The 19,395-nt window shown below is 40.2% G+C and overlaps 1 protein-coding gene across 1 annotated transcript in view; it reads left to right on the top strand.

Moving 5' to 3' along the window:
* The first annotated feature begins 633 nt into the window (after window positions 1-633).
* SEMA3C (semaphorin 3C) overlaps window positions 634-19,395 on the top strand; it is a 116,341-nt gene continuing 97,579 nt past the window's right edge. The window contains exons 1-2 of the mRNA XM_083859286.1: window positions 634-1,329; window positions 4,376-4,517. Coding sequence (XP_083715412.1) covers window positions 4,415-4,517 — 103 coding nt within the window. The 5' untranslated portion in view covers window positions 634-1,329; window positions 4,376-4,414. The remainder of the gene's footprint in view (window positions 1,330-4,375; window positions 4,518-19,395) is intronic.

Here is a 19,395-nt window from a genome sequence, read left to right as displayed (position 1 = left end):
TCTGCAGGAGTGAAAATCTTGATCCAAAAGAAGTTTGCACTCAACAGGTCAGAGCAGCATAAAATATCCTTGCAAGTCAGTTTAGGAAAACCTAAGCCAAAACCCAAGGGATGTTCCTTGGATACTCCTTGGCTTTAACGGAGCTGACACCTTGGGTGGAAGTTTCAGCGCCGGCCCGCTGCTGTAAGAGCACAAATCTCACCAAACGGGAAAGACTGCTCAGCCTGTCTTGGGGAAACTGAGCTTGAGCAAATACAGCTCCCGATCTCCGCAAAAGAGCTGCTGAAAGCTGGGGTGTAACACCTGGATCAATCAGGAGACCGAATCTGAACCACTGTACTAACGCTTCTTTTACTCTTCTTCACTTTAAAGTTTTAAACAGAGGAAACAGCTCGAGGGGAGCGGGGGGAAGAGCCCCCCGGAGGGTCGGGCTGTCACCCGGCTGCCCTCGCTCTCATTGCCCCTTCACAGTGACACCTACCGGCGTCCGCACCGCTCCCGCATCCCCCCCCGGCCCGGCCGGGCTCTGTCCCTGCCCAGGGCCGCTCTCCCCCGGCCCGACGTGCGCGGTGCCAGCCCCGGCCCGGCGCTCCCGGCGGGGCAGGAACTTTCCCGGCGAGTTTCGCCGCCGCTGCTGCCGCGGGCGCGGACGGGGCGCGATGGGGCGGGCGCGGCTGAGCCCCCGGGGGCCGAGCGCGGGGCTGAGCCCCTGCGGAGCCCGAGGCTGCCGTGCCGTGCCCTTACAGAGCCTTTGGCTGCCGTGCCGTGCCCCTGCACAGCCCGGGGCCGCCGTGCCCCGCCGCTCTCCGCTCCCTGCTCTCTGTGCCCGCGGCGCTGCCTGCGGCGGGCGGACGGGCCGGGCGGCAGCCGGCGGCGCGCAGGGCGGGGTGTGGCCTCGCCATTATTTATGAGCTCCAGCCCCTATTTGCTCAGCTAATGATGCACCGGCGGCCGCCGAGCCTCGCCTCGCTGGAGCGGCGGCCGGGGCAGGGCAGCGCCTGTAACTGGAGCCCAGCGCCGGCCCCGCGCGGCCGCGCCAGTCACCGCTCGGGGCGCGGGAGAAGCGCTCGCTGAGCTCAGCAGCCACGGCCCGGATTATTGTACACTGGAGCCGAGAGTGTCTGTGCAGCCACCACGAGGAGAGACTTTTCTCTTTTTTTTCTCCTTTTTTTTTTTTTTTTTTTTTTTTTTTCCTCTTTTTTTAATTTATTTTTTTCTCTGCCGTGAGCCAGGTTTGGAATTAAAAAAATGTTCTGGTAGCAGGAGTGGAGTCTATAAACTGATAGAAACCAGATAGAGATCAGTGTTACTGCTGCTTCCAATAGCCGGGTAAGCATAACTTAAAGTTCTCTTCCTTTTCTGTAATAGATGTGGAATGGCTCTGATGGTTGAATTTTGCTGCTGTTCACAGATAGTTAAATCAATGTTTTCCAGATTGGCACAATCCGTGTTTGGCAGGGTCTTTTTAAATTTTTTTTTTCTCCTTAATTTCTTTTCTTTCTTCTGCCAAATGATTTTCCCCGCAGGATTTAGGGGTAGGACCCAGGCTGTAGCCGATGACACCTGCCCGGCAGTGCCTGGCAAAGCCATCCTGTACTTTCCAGAAGCCGTGCAACATGCTGCCAGCGACCTCGGCGGCAGGGAAACTTCACTACTTCACTTTTGTAGCGGTTTGTCTGTTTGTTTACAGTGAGACTGAAGTGTAAGAACAGAAATGCAATTAGACACGGCTTTTTGTCTGTCCTCTTGGATTCTTTTAAAGTACTTGCAAGGCTTTAGGTCTGTGTGTTGTCAGCGGAGATCATGTGCACTGGACGTGCTGAATATAGCATCATGACTTACTGAGATAAATTCAGAGCTGGGATATAAGCCCAAAGCAAGAGTCAAACCTGCAGTGAGCTGTCAGTTACCAGCTCTGTAAATCTCTGAAATTAAACCTATTTCCATTAGCTAACTCACATGTCAGACACCCTGAGGTACCTTTTTGGCACTGTATGCATTTATTATTTATGTGTCTAAAAGCTGGGTAGGAACCATGCTGCTCAGCACTTGAATCTTGTATTTGCCTGTCACTTATGTGTTAACGGTGAAGATCTGCAATTTGAGCAATGAAATGTAGCAATGTTTCACTCCTCTAACTGATTACGCTAGAATTGGCACGAGAGTGGGAGGGAAAGAGAGCTGAAAGGTTTGGTTTTTTTCTATTATTGTTTCCTACAGTATTATTTAGAGGGGAAGAAAAGCTGTACACTTGTTCCTTCTGTGACTTTTTATCTATATTGCAAAGAAAGCATAGTGCTACTACTGTAAAATACTAATCCCACTGTGTCTGTTAAATCACATGTTTTCTATGATTGGCTATTTATTTTGGCCTGACAAAGAAACTTTATTGGGATTTAATGCCATTTCTCTCTTAGAAGAGGAGTAAGTTAAAGGATATCCCATGGGCAAGTCAAAAGGTTTTAAATTTAAAGCCCACAAAGCAACATTAGCAGTAGGGTTTGTGCAGCCTGTTTAAAAATTATTCTTGGCAAAAACTCTGCAACTATCATTTTATTAGTTAACAGACCCTTAGAGATAATTTGGAACTGGGCCAGAATGGATATGTTTTTCCTACAGACCCGATCTGTAGCTGGCAAATTTCTGACAGGGTTGTTTCTGTCAATTAACAGAGTTGTACAATTTACTTGATCTTCATGCATTTCTCAGTACTCAGAGCAAATAACGAAGGAGAGTTTAGAGTGTGGGTTGCAGAGCTCTGCACTTTCGTGCACACTCTCCTTCCCACCCTCAATTTGATGTGAAGTCTTCAGGCAAAGAGAAGCTTTTCCTGGCGATTTACAGTGAGTGGATGGGGAATGACAGAGGTGGTAATGGGATATGGGGCTTTTACCGGGCTGACTCAGTGGTGTGGATCCAGCCCAAACTAGTGCTGGCCTAAAGTCACCCCCTAAGCTCATTCCTGCCCTGCCGGGATGGTTATAGCCGGCTCTAAGGACACGTGTGAACCTCAGAGGGACAGGATAAAAAAACCTGTAGAAATACTGGCTTCCACTGGAGGGACTGTAGTGCTGAGCAGAGCTGAAGTGAAGAACAGTAAGCTGACTGTGCAGGTAACAAGTCCAATAAATGTATCGCCCTTAATGATATCTTCTAGCTGTAGGGGTTGTGTCTTTCAAAGTGCTTCCAGCTGCCATAAAATCAAGTGTATCATCTGACTGATTAAGTGGTGTCTAGTAGAGGAGCTATTTACATCAAAAAGAATATATATATATATATATAAAAGCAGTGAAGTAGAATGGGCCCAAAATGACAGTGTTATGTGTTCTCACTTTTGCAACTGAACTAACAAAGTTGTTGCAATAGGTGAAATTAATTTTGCACTTCACAGTTTTTGGAAAGGTGCAGTTTAGAGCAGATGTGATACAGATATGCAGTGTTCAGCTTCTCATGGTGGCTAGGTTTTTTGGATCTGGTCCAAAGTCCATTAGAAAAGCCACTTTCCTCAAGTGATTCCAGTGACATCAAGTCCCTCCTGAACTAAGAAAAGATACGGAGTTCTGGAGTGTTTTCTGATTCTCTGAGATGCTCAGGCTTCTCAGCAGCTAACTCCCATAAAATGAAGGTTCAGTGGCTGTGCAGGAGGAATAGCAGATGTATCAAGTGTAGTGTCATTGTCCAGCTCTGGGATTCTTAGTGCCCTGTAGAAGTCAGTGGGAGCAGGTGTGTATCCTGAAAGGAGCTAGCCCAAAAAGCAAACGTTGACTAACAGTTTCAAGTGTGTTGAAATACTTTTGATTTCATGGTTTTGAAATTAATAATATACTTAGCCAGAATTTGGTGATTAGAGAGCTCAGCTTACTTAAACTTAAAGTTCATTTCCAAGCACCTTTGATTTCAGATGCTTAAAGAAAAGAAAAAACCCTCAACCAACCAATAACCCAAACCTCCCCCCCCTTAACATGATAGTGAGATGTCTAAAAATATCAGCCAGATTTTTATTCGTGAAACTTTATCTCCTGTCCTTGCTTTGCTCTGCCTTGACATTTAGTATAATTATATTTCCAGCAGGTGGAATTGTCTTCATTTTAAATAAACTGAGTCTAATGCTGTATGTAGTCTGCCCTAGCCCAAAGTTGGGCTCTGTTGGTTCCTGCTAGCAGGCAGTGACTTCCTCATGTGCCAGCAGAGAAGATTGCTGGAGGAAACCACTTTGAGATGCACAAGGGAGAAACAGGAGTGCTGTGCCTCCTTCACATCAGTAATTATGGTTTCAGCTGGAAGAGGCTTCCAACACAGTCTTTCCATACTGTTGTTTTTGCTCCACAAGATTGTATAAGAAGAGTAACATGATCTCTCTCTCTCTCTCTTTCAGGTGTGGTTTCTTGGATATTAAGTTGCAAATCTTGAAGAGATGGCATTTCTTGCCGTGAACCTGTTGATTGGGATATTTATTTACTTTAGCAGTGTAAAAGGATCTTCCCAGCCTCAAGCAAGGGTGTTCCTATCATTCAATGGTAAGGATGAAGATAAACATTCTTAAACAAATACTGTGATTGAACATTTTCTTCTTCCCCTTAAATTCAGTAACGGGGTAGTAACTGGCTTTTTCATCTGTGTCCACAATTACTGTTTTTGGTTTGTGTTGTTGAGCCACCTGTCAGCCTAAATTTGATTCTTTTACTAGGGTCTACCTATCACTATAGATGCATAAGTAATATATAGTTAATAATTAATAGGCTTTTCTCTTTATTTTGAATTATTGTGAGTCGCTAACAACTACAGGTTTATTTCTTACCCTTAGTTTTGCTTGGAAAAAAACATAAGACATGACAGGAGGTGGAGAGTATTAATGATTTGAGTTGCCTTTGTTGGTGCCCAACTGAAACACTATATTCTGAAAATGAGGCTGCCTAATTTTTTTTCCCAAAATAGTTAGCTAAGCAGAGTCCTGTGAAAAAATAGCATTCCTTGTACACTTTGTGCTGTGTGTAGGATGCACATAACATGCAGCAGTCACTGATGCCTGCATACTGTAAACCAGCAATGAAAATTACCATTTTCAAAAGAAAGTTTCTTTTACTTCTGAAGCACTGGGCAGTACCTTATTGCTGCAATTACCCCAGTATTACTTTCAGTAATAAAGTAACTTATTCTTCTAGTCTTCAATGCTGATTTTAGCCACCACTTCAGAATGTGTGTGTTCTTCAGCTTACAGTGTCTGTTAAATCTGAGCTGAAACTTTCTGTCACTAATTACAGGGCATTGAGTTTCTCCAGCCCTCTGCCCTTTCTGTGATTGTCTTTGAGGCATGAGGGCTTGCTATTCCCTGCACCAATACTGTTTGCATTAGGATGGCTTCTGTGGTTCATTAGTGCAGGGATGCCCTGCCACTGCCTTGGCACACATTCTGTGTGCTCTGAACAGTCTTCCTTTAAGAATTGCTTTTAAAGTAATCAGAGCTAATAAGTATCTCAATCTTCCGTTTGCTACAATGATCAATAATGGTGTAAACACAAGACTGAGAGACATCTAGAAGGGGACTACCAAGTTAGACCTTTCACAAATGCCAAACAGAGTTTGAATAATTATATTATAGAATGAGGGTCCCTAAATTGATTAATGCACAACTTAATAGGTGTAAAATAGCATGGCTTCAGTAAAAGCAATAGTAGCAAGTGAGTTCCGAGAGAGAATTCAAATGAAGGAGTAGCGATAGGAATTTCTTTTCCTTCCCTGAAGTCTGCACTGACTTTGGTGGAGATGGTGCTGTTTTGGCACAACTTGACACAGAAGCAAGTTTGGCTGTGGTTGTGTGTTACATTGCAGGTTTGCCACAGTTATGCATAACAGGCTGATTTCATCACACATCATCCCCTTGGTGGCCTTGAAAGTAATCCAGGCTTCCCCTGATCTCTGGTATGACCATGCAGTAGGAAGTGTTCCGGTTTTGTGGTATTCAACCCTGTGAATGGGAAAGAATTGTAATGAGAGCCAAATGATTTTAACAGAAGCTCAAGTGATTTCGTTTTATCACAGGTATCCTGCAAGGGTGAAGCAGCCATAGGCCAAAAGACCCCAAACATAGGAATTTTTTAAAAAAACTGAATTAAAACCGTCTTTTCTACGTCCCTGAAAGGAGGTTGTCCCTTCTTCCTTCCTGCTTGGCTGCCTCAGTTAGAGAGCCTTGCAATACTATCTGATTTTCCTAAAACTGACTTTTTACTTTCCCTAATACTTAACAGCCAACCTTTAAAAAATAAATTACATTTTTAGGTCCTAAATTTTTATTGTGTCTTTTGAAGTCCTAAAAGTAAAAAATTAATTATGTGTTTTATAATATGAGAAGTATGTCTGAAATAAAAAGCTAAGCTTTTTGTATAATATATAAACAGAACTTTTATTTTTAAACCAGATTTCCAGATGGTAAGAAACAACTTTCATAATGTGAAAAGAGTTTGCAGGTTGTTGTGTATACCAAGGTAGTGGACCCACCTGTAGTATGAACTAATGTTCTATAAATCTTTGTTTACTTACATAAGTAGAGATGTAATAGAAAAAGGTGAAACTTTGTATTGTTCTCTAGCTAAGTGTGATAACACACTCTTTCTTCATAAGCTGCTTCATAACTCACTGTTTCTAAATCATGTAGAACTACCAAGTTATTTGGCAGTCTCCTTGCCCTGAGAAGCTGTCAGTTTTTATGGAGAATTGTCACTCTTTTAAAGTGCATAGTCTGAAAATAAAACCATAATTAGGACTCCTTATGTTTTAAATGACATTAGACAATAAAGACAAGTCATTCAAGCTTAGGATACTTACGTGATATTTTTCAAGTTCTGAATTGGATTTGGCTTGGTGTCTACAATTACATTGCATAAGTTTTGGGGGTAGAGCGTATACAGGAGGAGAAAATGAGTGATGCTTTTCATAGCTAACCTGCTCCTTTAGGATCAAGTCAATTGAGCTTATTCACATTGCAGCATTTCTCATGGGAAAATCCAGCAAGTATCTTGACCTATTCTGTTTTTCATCAGGAAAGATAAAAATGCGAATCATTTGAATCATGGGCTGCTTTTCTCTTTGCCATCTACTTCATTAAGAATCAAATGTAATTAAAAAGTGCGCCTGGGTAATACCTCAAGAGCCTGATAATAGGGATTTTGCAATTAACTTCAATGGATGAAGGACTGCAACCCTAACTTCTATTTCTGAAATCAAAAGCCTGGCCCCTTGTCTAATTAAAATGTAGTTCATGACTTAGCTGAGGTTGTTAACTGTGCCTATGACGTGAGTGTGGAACTTTCTGCTGTCTGCACCCTGAGTGTCTTGGAAATTGCAGCACTGTACAGAACCCTGAGGCCTGATCCCTACTGCCTTGCACCTTGTATAGCCATTTACTCAGCTGAAAGGAGGGGTCAGGCTGCAGCTGAACTGCTGCTTTGCTCAGGTGGATGTGGTTATACAGGAGACTGGGCCTATGGAGAATCAGGCAAAGGGGCTCTTGGTGTGCCTGAAGCCATTCTGCATGACCTGCTTGACCTGTTCAGCAGTGATGGCTCAAACCACTGATACTTGTACAATGTCTGAGCTTGAAGAGCTGCTGCAGCTGAGGAAGGAAAGATGGCCCCAGGTTTTTCTGAATCTGAAATTGCAAAGGTGTGAAGCCCGTGGTGCAGTAGCATTGAGGATCATCTGCTCTGTTCCCAATTGAGCATGCAGGAATGAGGGAACCTGGGATGGGGGAAGCAAAGGACTCAGCATGTCTCCCTACACTGTTAATACATTATTCCCCCCTCCTCCTGCCTCTTCTGGGTCCTTGTCCCTGGAATAGATATTTTTTAATCTAGTTAAATCACCTTTCACAATTTAAAGCAGCACAGTTTATTTTCTCTCCATAGCAAAAGACTTACCTTATCTGTTTATGAACTATCAAGTGTGGTGCCTGCAGTTTCTCAAGCTCCATGCATTCCTCCTTGTTACTGCATGTTCCTGAACAGATAATTGGGAGCTGTGTCCTTCAGTCTTCACAGGGAAAAAGCCTTTCTGAAATCAGTGGGAGTGTTATCAGAATAAGGAAGGAGGTACTAGACTCCAGGCTATTGTCAGACTTTGTTTTGTTCCAATTCACATTTACTTTTTAGGTTTTGTTGCAACCTTGAAATGCTGAGCCATACCATTTTAACACCAAATTCTGAATTGATTGAAGCTAATACAGTACTAATTTTTTAAAATACACTCAAACCTTCTTTGGGATTTAAATTTATACGTACTACACAAGGAGGTGATAATTGCATGATTTAATGGGATCACTTAATGCATTCCTACCTCAAATGTCTGGTCTTGCAGATATTTCCCATGCAGATTCTCCTATTGTCTGCAGTGAAAATTCCATATGAGAAGTGGATCAAGGCTAATTTGCAGACAGTTTTGTTCTTCTCTTTGTTCTAAAATTACTAGAACACGTAAAGGACTTTTAAGAAAGTATCAGTCAGATTCATTAATGACAATTAAAGTGCATAAAATGTCACCAGAGCAACAGCAGCACTTATTCAACTGTCAACATATTTTAAAAGATTTAATGCAACCCCTGTGGTTACCCTCAAGGAAAAATAAAGGAACTGAGAACCATTTTCCTTGAGCTCTTGAGCAACAGCAGTACAACTTGTTTTTAAACAATCCCTCATTGTAATGTTAATGTTACCACAGTTAATAAAAAGTTCGTTTATTATTTGGGGGACTTTGTGCTGATGACAGTCTAGTAGGCAAAGGTTTACGCTCATATAGTTGATTGGATCTTTTTTGGTGTCCATGGAATGAAAGGTATTTACAAAATGAAGCAGAAGTAAAGCATTAAAAGAGGGAAAAAAAAAAAAAAAAAGAAAAAGAGTGAGAGAAGAGATCCATGGTTTAATTTTGTTTACATGTAGAACTTACCTTGAATGTTCATATAGTTGCTTAATTTTCAGCAAAATTAACTGATTTTTGGGTCTCATGGATCTTAAATAATGTTAATTTATAAAGTGTTGAACATCAGTGATGTGAAAATTTTCCCAGCTTAATTGTCTCTCACTAGAGATCTAAGAACTTTACTTGGATACATCCAACTAAAAAAAAAAAAAAAAAAAAATAATTCTCTTTATTAGTGGAGATAGAGTCAGAGAATGTTAAGGGGTTGGAATGGATCTTAATGCATCTGGTCCTGACATGGGCAGGGATACATCCCACTACACCAGATTGCTCAAGGCTTTATCCAAGCTGCCCTTAAACTCTGCCAGGGTTGGAGTATCCACAATCTCCCTGGCCACCTGTTTCAGGGTCTAACCACTCACACAGTACAAAAATTCATCCTGCTATCTGACCTAAATTTCCCCATCTTTCAGTTTGCTCCCATTACTCCTTGTCCCATCACTGCAGTTCCTGACAAAGAGCCCTTTTCTGGCATCTCTGTAGCCCCTTCAGATACAGGAAGGTTGCTATGAGGCCTCCAAACCTTCTCTTCTCCAGCCTGAACACCCCAACCTTCTTAGCCTGTCTTTGTATGGGAGGTGCTCCAGTCCTTTTATCAATTTCATGGTCTCCTCTGGCTTTGCTCCAACACTTTCAGATCCTTCTTATTTTGGGGGGACACCAAAACTGTGCTCAGTATTCCAGATGGGGTCTCAAATTGGCAGCTTTGCTTGTTCCTAAAGACAAATATCTAATTTACAAATTATAGTCTTTGGGGGTCATTTTTAGACTTCTGCCTTCTCTGTATTTTTTTTTTCCCATGCTTTTTTTGTTTTTGTTTCTTTATTTCTCTGTTAACTAAAAAGAGGCTTGATGCAATAAGTCTTGTATTGAAATTGAATTGCTTCAACAGGCTATGAGTTAAATGTAAAACAATCCCAAACGGTCAAACCTATTTAAGGAAGGATTGTGTAAAAAAACCTTTGTATTATTCTAGAGTTCCATGAGTAAAGGTCCAATGCCAAATGACATTGACTCTGCTTATTTTCACATTCTCATTCAGTGGCAGTGTCTTTGGTTGGCTTCATTGCTATTACTGTTGACCTTAGTGTACAGGAGGTGATATTTTATTGTTTCTGTATTTAGTTAAATTGTGCCATGTGATTTGAATTCAGTTATGGAAATGGTCTTGCAATAAAGCTGAAGTCACAGGTGGTGTTTGGTCCAGTTCTGTGTTTGTGCTCTAAAATTACTGTAAGTGGTACCCTCCTGGGAAAGCACAAATAAGAACATCTTCAAGGTAGTTAATTATCAGGCAACACAAGTGCCTGATGATTAACACAGGTACTTAATTACCAGGCAACAAATTATCAGCCTACAAATTTGATTGTACTCTCGGATGAAGAACTCATGTGAATTTGACAAAATTTGTGAAGACATCTTTTTTTCTTGCACACTAATAAGTAGATATGTCATCTAACAGATGACTTACTTCCTTTAATCTCTTTACGTTCCTGACCTCAGTCAATGTGACCTGTATCTGAACCAGCCTGTGGCTTTGTTTGTTGGTTTTTTTTATTTTGGTATGGAAAAATCAAACTTTATCTTAGAACGTTTTGACAGATTCTTCACATTTTGGTGCTCTCTGCTTGTCATAGAAGAAAGCAGCTTATCTTGGCCAATTCCATTGCTCTGACATTACAATTCTTTCTTGTGTTGCCTGTCCAAGGCAAATGCTGAAGTCCCTACGTAGGCAGTTATATTGCCATTATTCTACAACACATCTTCTTTTTATGATTAAAAAAATGTGATGAGAGACAAATGGCACAGACATTTGTAATACCCCATTTTTTTCTGGATTGTTCGGGTACCAGTAACAAGAGCTCCTCTGTGAGCCATTTCCATACTGGATGAGCTCACAGTGCACTTTGATATGTAGAGCTGCACAAGCCTTTTTGTGTATCAGATGTAATTAGTGACGTCACTCACAATAATTACTTGTTTTATTGAAGTGCGTTGACTGAGATCCTGCCATGAATAAATACATAGACCGAGAACTTATCCTGTTATTTGAACTGGCTGTTCCCTCAACATGCGTATTTTGTTCTTTTTTGGTGCTGACTTTTCAGAGTTCTCAGTAACACTCCTTAATAAAAAGACTAAGCACTGTTTCTCAGGGAAAGGTCTTTGCCTTAGGGACACAGTTTACTGATTCACAGTGCAGCTCCTCAGCTCATCTCGTCTGACCTTACCTTCAGACATCACTGGCTCAGCGGACACCAGGTTAAAAGAAGGCTGTATCTTTTTCCCTGTTCAATTGATTACAGAGTTGGGGTCTTAGGGAGACAACTGAGTGAAACGTGCTCCATTACCTGTGTGAGCCAGGGTGATGTTGTCTCTCTCTCAGTGGGAATCAAGATAATTGTGTGTTTCCAGGAATGAAGACAATTATTGTGATTAAGAGAGGGTTTACACCATTCCTCCCTTTCCTTTGTGTCTCCATCCTTATTCACTGCAAACTTAGTACAATTGCATTTGTATCATTACTTTGTCTGCCACTGATATAGCTTCTTCCTAGAAGCAGAAATCCTGGTAGTGATTTACTGGAGCTAAGACTCAGGTGTAACAATGGAAAGAAGATAGAGAGTGATTGCTCTGCCTCTCCCATGAAACCACTCTGGAACCATCATCCCTTTAGAGAGTTTAGCTCTTCATCTTATCTTTGTGATTGTAAGGCTAACTATTCCTCCTTGAGGAGAAGTATCTTGATTCTTTTGCGTGTAAGGCTGGTGGAGGTTTTGTTTCCTGCTCCTTTGTACAGTAGTATATGGGATATTTCCAGCTACTACTCTACCCCAGCAAATCAGTTATGCAAAAGTGAGTGCTAAAAAGGCTCCTCAATTACCACAACTAATACCCCAGATTACACCAAGATTTTTTTTTCAGAAATATAGTACACATAGTTTTAACTTTATAATCTTAGAAGGCTTATATTCCAAGGCAGCATTTTGAAGATGTCTTGCTGTCATCTTACCTACAAGAAATTAGACCATGGTGTTTCATCATTATCAGGAAAGGAAAAAATTCTGGAACTCTCCATCAAATCATTTTGATAGAAAAAAGTCTATGGAAAGCACTTCACCAACTCCAGTGAGTGCTATCAGGGAGCTGCAAGAAATGCAGGATGTATTGGGAATCTGTGCGTTGTTAGGGAGAAGTGAATTTCAGATCTGTTGTGTGAATTCCCTTAAATCACCATGAGCTTAGAGACTGGTCTGTGAGCAACTTTCAAGGCTGGGCTCCTAATTTGTGATTTAGCCACCATCTCCTAAGTGCTACCTGTCATTTTTAATGACATTGATAATACTGAGGAAGGAAGAATGGTTTTGGGTTTGTTTGGAGTTTTTTAAATTTTTATTTGGGTGCTGTAAGTAAACATTTCATATGAAATACATTCTATTTTTATGAGAATGTTTTATTTCCAGTAAAAATTTCAAATGCAAATATAATTTTGTGAAATGCAGTTTTTAGTGATAGAATGGAATGAATACCCAGACTTTTGAACTGTTCTGCTTAATCTTACACACTGCTCTGGAATAAATTATTACCTCACCAAAATTATCTTCTAGAATGTGGATGAGGAGACATGACAATTAGCTGGGGCTGCCAAGTTTCTTCATGGAAAAAAAATGTGTATTGGCAGTTGCTTCTATTTTTTTTTTTTTTTTTAAGAACTCAAAATTAAGCTGAATCCAAATTCTTTTAATTACAGGCACTGCTTTCAGCCATTAAAAAGGTCAGACTGGCATTCCAAAATTTTAAAAAAAATTGTTTTAAGAATTACACAGTAAATATGTGATGTATTAAAATTCTCTTTCAACTATCATCTCAACTATTCTCTCCTTTTAGAATTTCCTTTGCAGTTCCATAGTTCCAATATTGCTTTGAAACTGAACTGAAAAGCACATGGTCTAGTAAATCCCTCCCTGAGAGTAATAGGCTTTCTCCATTACATGTTCTCCTTATCATTTGTTGTCATTTCTCTTGCTTATTATTTTTTCTGTTGCTTAATAACATTTCTCTTTACCATTCTTACTGAAGAATGTATTTATTTTCAAAAGCTTTGAGTTGTGCAGAATAAATCAATTTATTTTAGCTCAGAATCAATTAAATTGGACAAACATTTGTCTTCTTTTAACATCTGTGTAAATCAGGCTAGATCTCTGAGTCTCCCAGCTTACAGGAGCTGCAGAGTTGGATTTACAGGGAGAAGAGAAGTATGCAAGGCAAGTGTCTGATCCCTTATTTAGCTCAATTGGCTGAGAATGACGAGCTTCATTTTCTTTCTTTCTCATGATGCAAAGTTTTGAACAGCAGAAGTGCCATGGTATATATGCACAGCACAATTGATAGTCCAACAGGAAACAGAGAGGGGAAGATAGTAACAGTAGATATATTCATAATCCTGCAATAATTTATTTTTAATGAAAAAAGGCATTTAGATTTAGAACAGTGTTATAGATACATCAGTTTGGAGCCTGCATTTGCTGTTTGTTGATCCCAAGCATTTTACTTAGTTTGAACCTAACACTGATACAGAAACTCCTTGAAAAAATCTACTCGTCTCAGGAGGGTGGATTTTCCTTATCCTCTGAGATATCCACTGAGCCATAGCCAGGGACTGAAACGCTGTTTTCCAGCCCTGTCACACACCTCTTTGGCCTTTCTGGTGCATTACAGGATACACATCTTGGCATGTACTTTCTATGGCCCTTAGAAACTCCTCCTTGTCTGCAATAGCCAGCCTGCATGCCTCTCATTGCAGTTTCCTGAGACAGTCTCTGTGTGAGTATGCTGAGTGCTCTTAGGAGGCAAATATCAAATTAGGACACAAAGATGTGAGCACTTATATTTTCAGAACGGCACTTTCTGTTTTTTTCTTATGTCAACCAATTAAGATGTTATTTTCAAGGAGAGGCTTGGCATTTTTTCAAAAATTTACTTCTTGAGGCCTGCAAAGGATTTGGTTGGCATGGAGAAGTGATCCTGGGCTTAGACTTTGCGATGGCTTCAACGTGAACACAGCTGGAATTTTTTAAGCTGATTTGACTAAAAACCCACTTCCTGCCACTGTTGAAAATAATGCACTATATGTATTTTTTTTTTCCTAAGGCAGACAAACCTACAGCAAAGACAAAAGAGTTGAAACCCCCCATGAGGTGTTTTATTGTGGTTTGCATTGGGGAACTGAAACAGTGCAAACACAACTATTAAATATGAAAATGAATATGCCTGAAAAGCCTAGTTCTTATTTAATGGCTTATCATCTTTGTAGCTTTGGTAACTCCCTTTAAAATAAGAAGAATGTCAGCTATTCATTTCTCCAGTAGGAAATTTTTTTTACTTTTGGATACTTGCTTAATGTAAGATGTTTTTAGACAAAATTTTGAAAAGTAAAGTAGGTAAAGAATCTTTTCCCAGTACTTTTTATTCCCTTGAATGTTTTTTCCAGCTCTCTCTCTACTGGTCTCAGGTAAATGTGTTCTTAAGTTCACACCAACAGCTGAAAGCTTTAGCTGCGTAAAATTGCAAAAGTAATTTGAAGATTTCAGATGCAGTGAGGTACACCACTGTCTGCACGAGCAGTGCTCAGAAAGTGAGGCTAGGAGAAGATTTAAAAACTGAGTTTGGCCTGTCAGCTAGATCCAGCAAACCACAGACTTTTTTCATCTAGTCACATTCTTTCCTTTGAGATATGGGAGAATCTGCTTGTCCAGTATGTGCTTCTATAGCTGATGAATTCATCCTCCCCAGCACCCAGAGGGTGAGCAGTGGGCTCATGAAGCACTAGCATGGCACTTACTGAAGAGAAAGAACATGAGTCTTGCTGCATTTTTGTGTAGGTATGCCCCTGGACTAATTAGAGCAGGCTCTGGGGAAGAGGGGCAGGCACAGGAATTCAGCATCTCCCCAGCAGCTGGGGAGAGCAGAACGACCACCCTGATGCAGGGGCTCTGAGGAGGCTTTTATAGAGCAAGGCTGTGCCAGCTGAATCAATACAGGGGCAGGTTTCATACCTACTGTGGTAATTTACAGACATGTGTTGGATGGGGGAGACGATCTCATAGAATTAATTAAGAAAATCCAGCCAGTCAATCTTTCTTGAGTTAGACTTTTTTTTTTTTTTTTTTTTTTCAGATACAGGAATCTGCCTCAAATGATGACTTAATTTCCATTTGCTATTAAAAAAGTAAAAAGTTACATTTTCTTCCAGATTCTCACTGTCATTGCCAAAGAAATTTTCTTCATAGAAACATTCCAGTTACATGCAGCACTGCAGTCCAGAGATGAGATCCCTCACTACTACTACTACTACTATTTTTTTTATTATTATTACTATATTTGTGCTTATATCCAGTGCATTTTTATGGGTAGTGGTGTATTGGTATTAGTATTGGTACTGGGATCAAGCATTGAATGCTGGTCTCGAGGCAGCCTGTCCTTCTCTTTCCACTCTTACCTTGTTCTCAAAGAGATGAAAGAATTCTGTCTGAATTTTTCCAAGAGGCAAGCAGCTGAGTTTATTCTTTTCACTCTGTGTGGTGACTGTGACAGACTTTTTCTTTAAGGTTATTTTCTTTTGCACAAGGGGACAATGGCATGGGAAGGGGTTTATGGCTTGCTTATGGCTAGTGAAAGCTTCCCCAGCCAGCTGGAGATCCCTTTCAGATTGGGTTGGATGTGAGAGAAAACATGTAAAGTCTAAGATCAGCTAGACTTGAGATTGCGTGTAACATCAATAAACCCCAGCACTCTGGATAAACAAGGTGGCCACTCACTGTTTACTGTTCCCTTTGCTTTTTTTCCCAGCACGGTGTCTGTGATAGCCCCAACCTGCTTGCTGAGCAGCTTAAAATGGGTTTTGCCCAAAATAGGTCTAGTTCTTAGCTGATAGGTATAAGTTCTGTGTGGAAATGTGTTAGAGAGGACTAGCAGATTGTGAGACAAATTTTCTCTAAAAGGCCCTTTAAATAAAGCAAATATTTATCAGTGGAGAGTGAGGGGGTGACATAGGAAGCACCAGAAGGTGAAAGAGGCTTGTAGAGGTTACTGACAGGCACAAAATACTGCAGCCCAGCTCACAAATGAACATTCAGCCTTAATGCCTCCTCCAGAGGTATCTCCTGTTCTTGTGAGCTGACTTCAAATCTGACTTCAAATCAGATCTTTTGTTGAAGGAAGTACTCGGGTGTCCTTTGTAGGCTCATTTAGGAGGCAAAATACAACTTTTTCACATAGGAATGGAGCACAGTTCTGGCCTACTGTGTCATTTATGTGTTAAAGTTTTCTGCAGTCTTGGCAATTTATTTGTTTTGATTTGTGGAGATGAAAGAGGTTTTTCAGTTTTGAACCCTCCCAGCATAAGAGGTTCTGGGGCCACAAGGCTGCTGTGGGTGCCGGAGCACATGGTGGGCAGAGTTTCTGCTCGTGGCTGTCTGATGGAAGAGTCAGACTCTTCTCAGCATTACACTGTGACATCTGTTTAGATGGTAGGACTTTCCTTTCTTTTTTCCTCTCCTTTTTTTTTTTTTTTTTTTTTTTTTTTTTTTTTTTTTTAATATAAACATACTGAGTCACTGAAACAGGCTATACAAGGAGGCAACAGACTCTCTACTGCTCCAGGTATTTGAAGCTGAGGTCCTGAAGGTGAGGTCCTGTGCAAACCCACCTCACCTCAGTGGATAGCCCTGTTTTGAGTGGGATTTTGGCTGACACACCTTCAGATATCTTTTCAATCTGCATGTTTTTGCTTCTCTGATTTTATCAGAGATCGGTAGGTGTGAGTGCTAAGACGTTGGTATCTATTTTGGCAGTGTTTCCAGTACAGCTTATCTATTAAAGTAGTTCTGAAGAAGAAAGTTAACTTCTCTCAAAAAGGTCAGAAATTTGACGCAAATGACCTGGCATCTGTGTGCCTTTCTCCACAGTGAAAGCTATAAACACTCAATATCAGGAATTCTTATTTAGGTGCCTTCTGCAAATTATTGTGCCTAAAGCATGTGCTTCCAAGACTGAAACCTTGCATGTTGTGTAAATTGTTTTCATAGAGTAAGAAATAGAATAGATTTCCCTGGTGTGGAGAGGAAAATCATGGGTCTTTCTGATTTGGTTGAACAGTAAAATACAACAATTCCTCTTCTAAGGAATGGCAAAAATCCTAGATATGCAGCATTACATGGAATTATATGTGGACATAATATCATATGATACCATGTGTCTTTTCTTTAAATAATCTCCTTTTTTCTCTTGTTTAAGAAAAAGAGATTGCCTTCTTTTTAAACTGAAATTATTCATAATACAACTAAATCAGTAAGTTATGATGGAGCATGCAGTATGTAGCTAAATTTACAGGTTTAAATAAATTCTATAATAGCTTTATTTATTTACTTTTAAAATTCTATTAATCTCTTTTATTACCAAATCAAAATGGTTAAATTATATAAGTAGCATTTCTGATCATATTTCACAGCATATGTTTGGTCTCAGAACAGATACTAGGTCTCGTTCTGGTTTTGGTTTATTCTCAAAGTTTGTATCTGTGTGTATGTAATGTTACATTGAACAAATAAAGGAGACTTCTACAGCCGTGCTGTGTTTGGGGAGGTCTACATGTCTACTTCTGGGCAAGTTTTATGGTAGCTGATGTATTGCAGGTGTATAGCAAAAAATGTTTGCTAAAATATGATAAAATGGCAAGTCCACTTAAAAAATTCTAAATTACCTGGCCATGCTCTGTTTGGAATGCATAGCATCCTAAATTTGAAATTTGTCCAAGCTATTTTATTTTCTTTCATTTGAGTGGCTGAATCTGCATGCTTAAGCTCTGCTCTTGAGTGTGTGTGTGCACACATACTCAAACAACATAGAAAAATAAATAGCAACATGATACATATTTCTGAGCTTAAGCTTTCTCAGTCTATGATTTATACTGTAATATTTTGAGTCTTTGAAATATTCATTAGAATTGTGTTGATTACTAATCTGTACAGATGTAGGGAAGATTTCTTTAGCCACTTTGCAAGCCTGTACTGGTCTCTGACTGGCATTATTTATCCAAGTCCCTCTATCGTTCCTGTCTGCCATAAAGTCATGGAATCTTGTGGCTTGGAAGGAACCTCCAGCCAACATCATGCTCAAAGCAGGTCTGATTAGATCAGGTTGCTTTGAGACAAGTCCACATAAATCTTTTATAACTACAGTGGTGAAAATCCACCCTTTAATATCAATGTTCCAGTAGTGTTCCAGCAGGTCATTTTACACATAAGTAAGAAGAGTAATTCCCCATCCCTGAAAGTGTTCCAGGCCAGACTGGATGAGGCTTTGAACAACCTGGTTTAGTGGAAGGTGTTCCTATCTATGGCAGGGGAGTTGGAATTAGATGATCTTTAAGGTCCTTTCCAGCCCAAACCATTCTGTGGTTGATTCTAGGACTTCCTCTTCTCATCTGACTTTTAAAACTGAAGAAACTCAGTTCTGTCATCTCTCTATGGAAGCCATGTGGTCCTGAAACTTGTATCTTTTCTCTGGCTTACTTTTAGTCTTGGAAAGTGTTCCTGTCATTCTAGTGAGGAGTTGCTCACTTCAGTATCTGCTCACCATCTCTTCACCCCTCTCCAGGTTCATTTCTGCATATAAAATGAACAGAGTCTGACTCTGTGTCTATTACAATAATTCATAATTCAGCCACTTTAAAACTGTGTAAGAACCATATACCTCTCTTCATATATACTTACTATTATTAGGTTTTGGTGCCCATTTGGGGAGAAAAAGAGGATTTTATTGGCCTTGGTGTTGTTAGAGTCAACTATTGAGGTTTTTTTCCCAGAGAACGTGAACAAATGTGAGTGTTTTGAGTGCCCATGGCAGTTGTTGAGTGTTTCTTGAAGCTGAGTTTGGTGATACTATGAGGAAATCACCTGCCAACCATTTTTAGAGGGATTTCTCTGTAACTTTCTGAGAATACACTTTTATTCCTTCCAATAAATAAATTTCTATATAGAGTTTAAAAGGAGAAGACTGTTCACTATTCCCATATAAATTTACATTTTGGGCATTAATTCTGGTCACTGGGGGAAGCCAAAGTATTGTGTCATTTGGCAATACCAAAATCACTTGTATATGAAGAATAAAATAGAATAGATCTCACTTTGCTTCTTAAGATTCTCTGCAGACAAATTCATTCTCTGTGTGGTAAAGGATAGGTGGATTTTGTCTGTAAAGGGATATTCATTTTCATTTGATCTACCTTAATCCTGAGGGATATGTGTTCAGATCCCAGAGCTATTGAAAATATTAACTTGATGCTTCCATCAGCCTTGCAAAGCTCTGTGATTGAAGGCTCTCAGCAGCTGTTATCTACAATAATAAATGCCAATGATAAAAAAG

The sequence above is a fragment of the Zosterops lateralis genome (genome assembly GCF_965231275.1).
Source record: "Zosterops lateralis genome assembly, chromosome: 4".
In the NCBI taxonomy this organism is placed as follows: Eukaryota; Metazoa; Chordata; class Aves; order Passeriformes; family Zosteropidae; genus Zosterops; species Zosterops lateralis.
The sequence above is the reverse complement of the archived record's forward strand: the minus strand, read 5'-3'. Positions and strand labels throughout refer to the sequence as shown.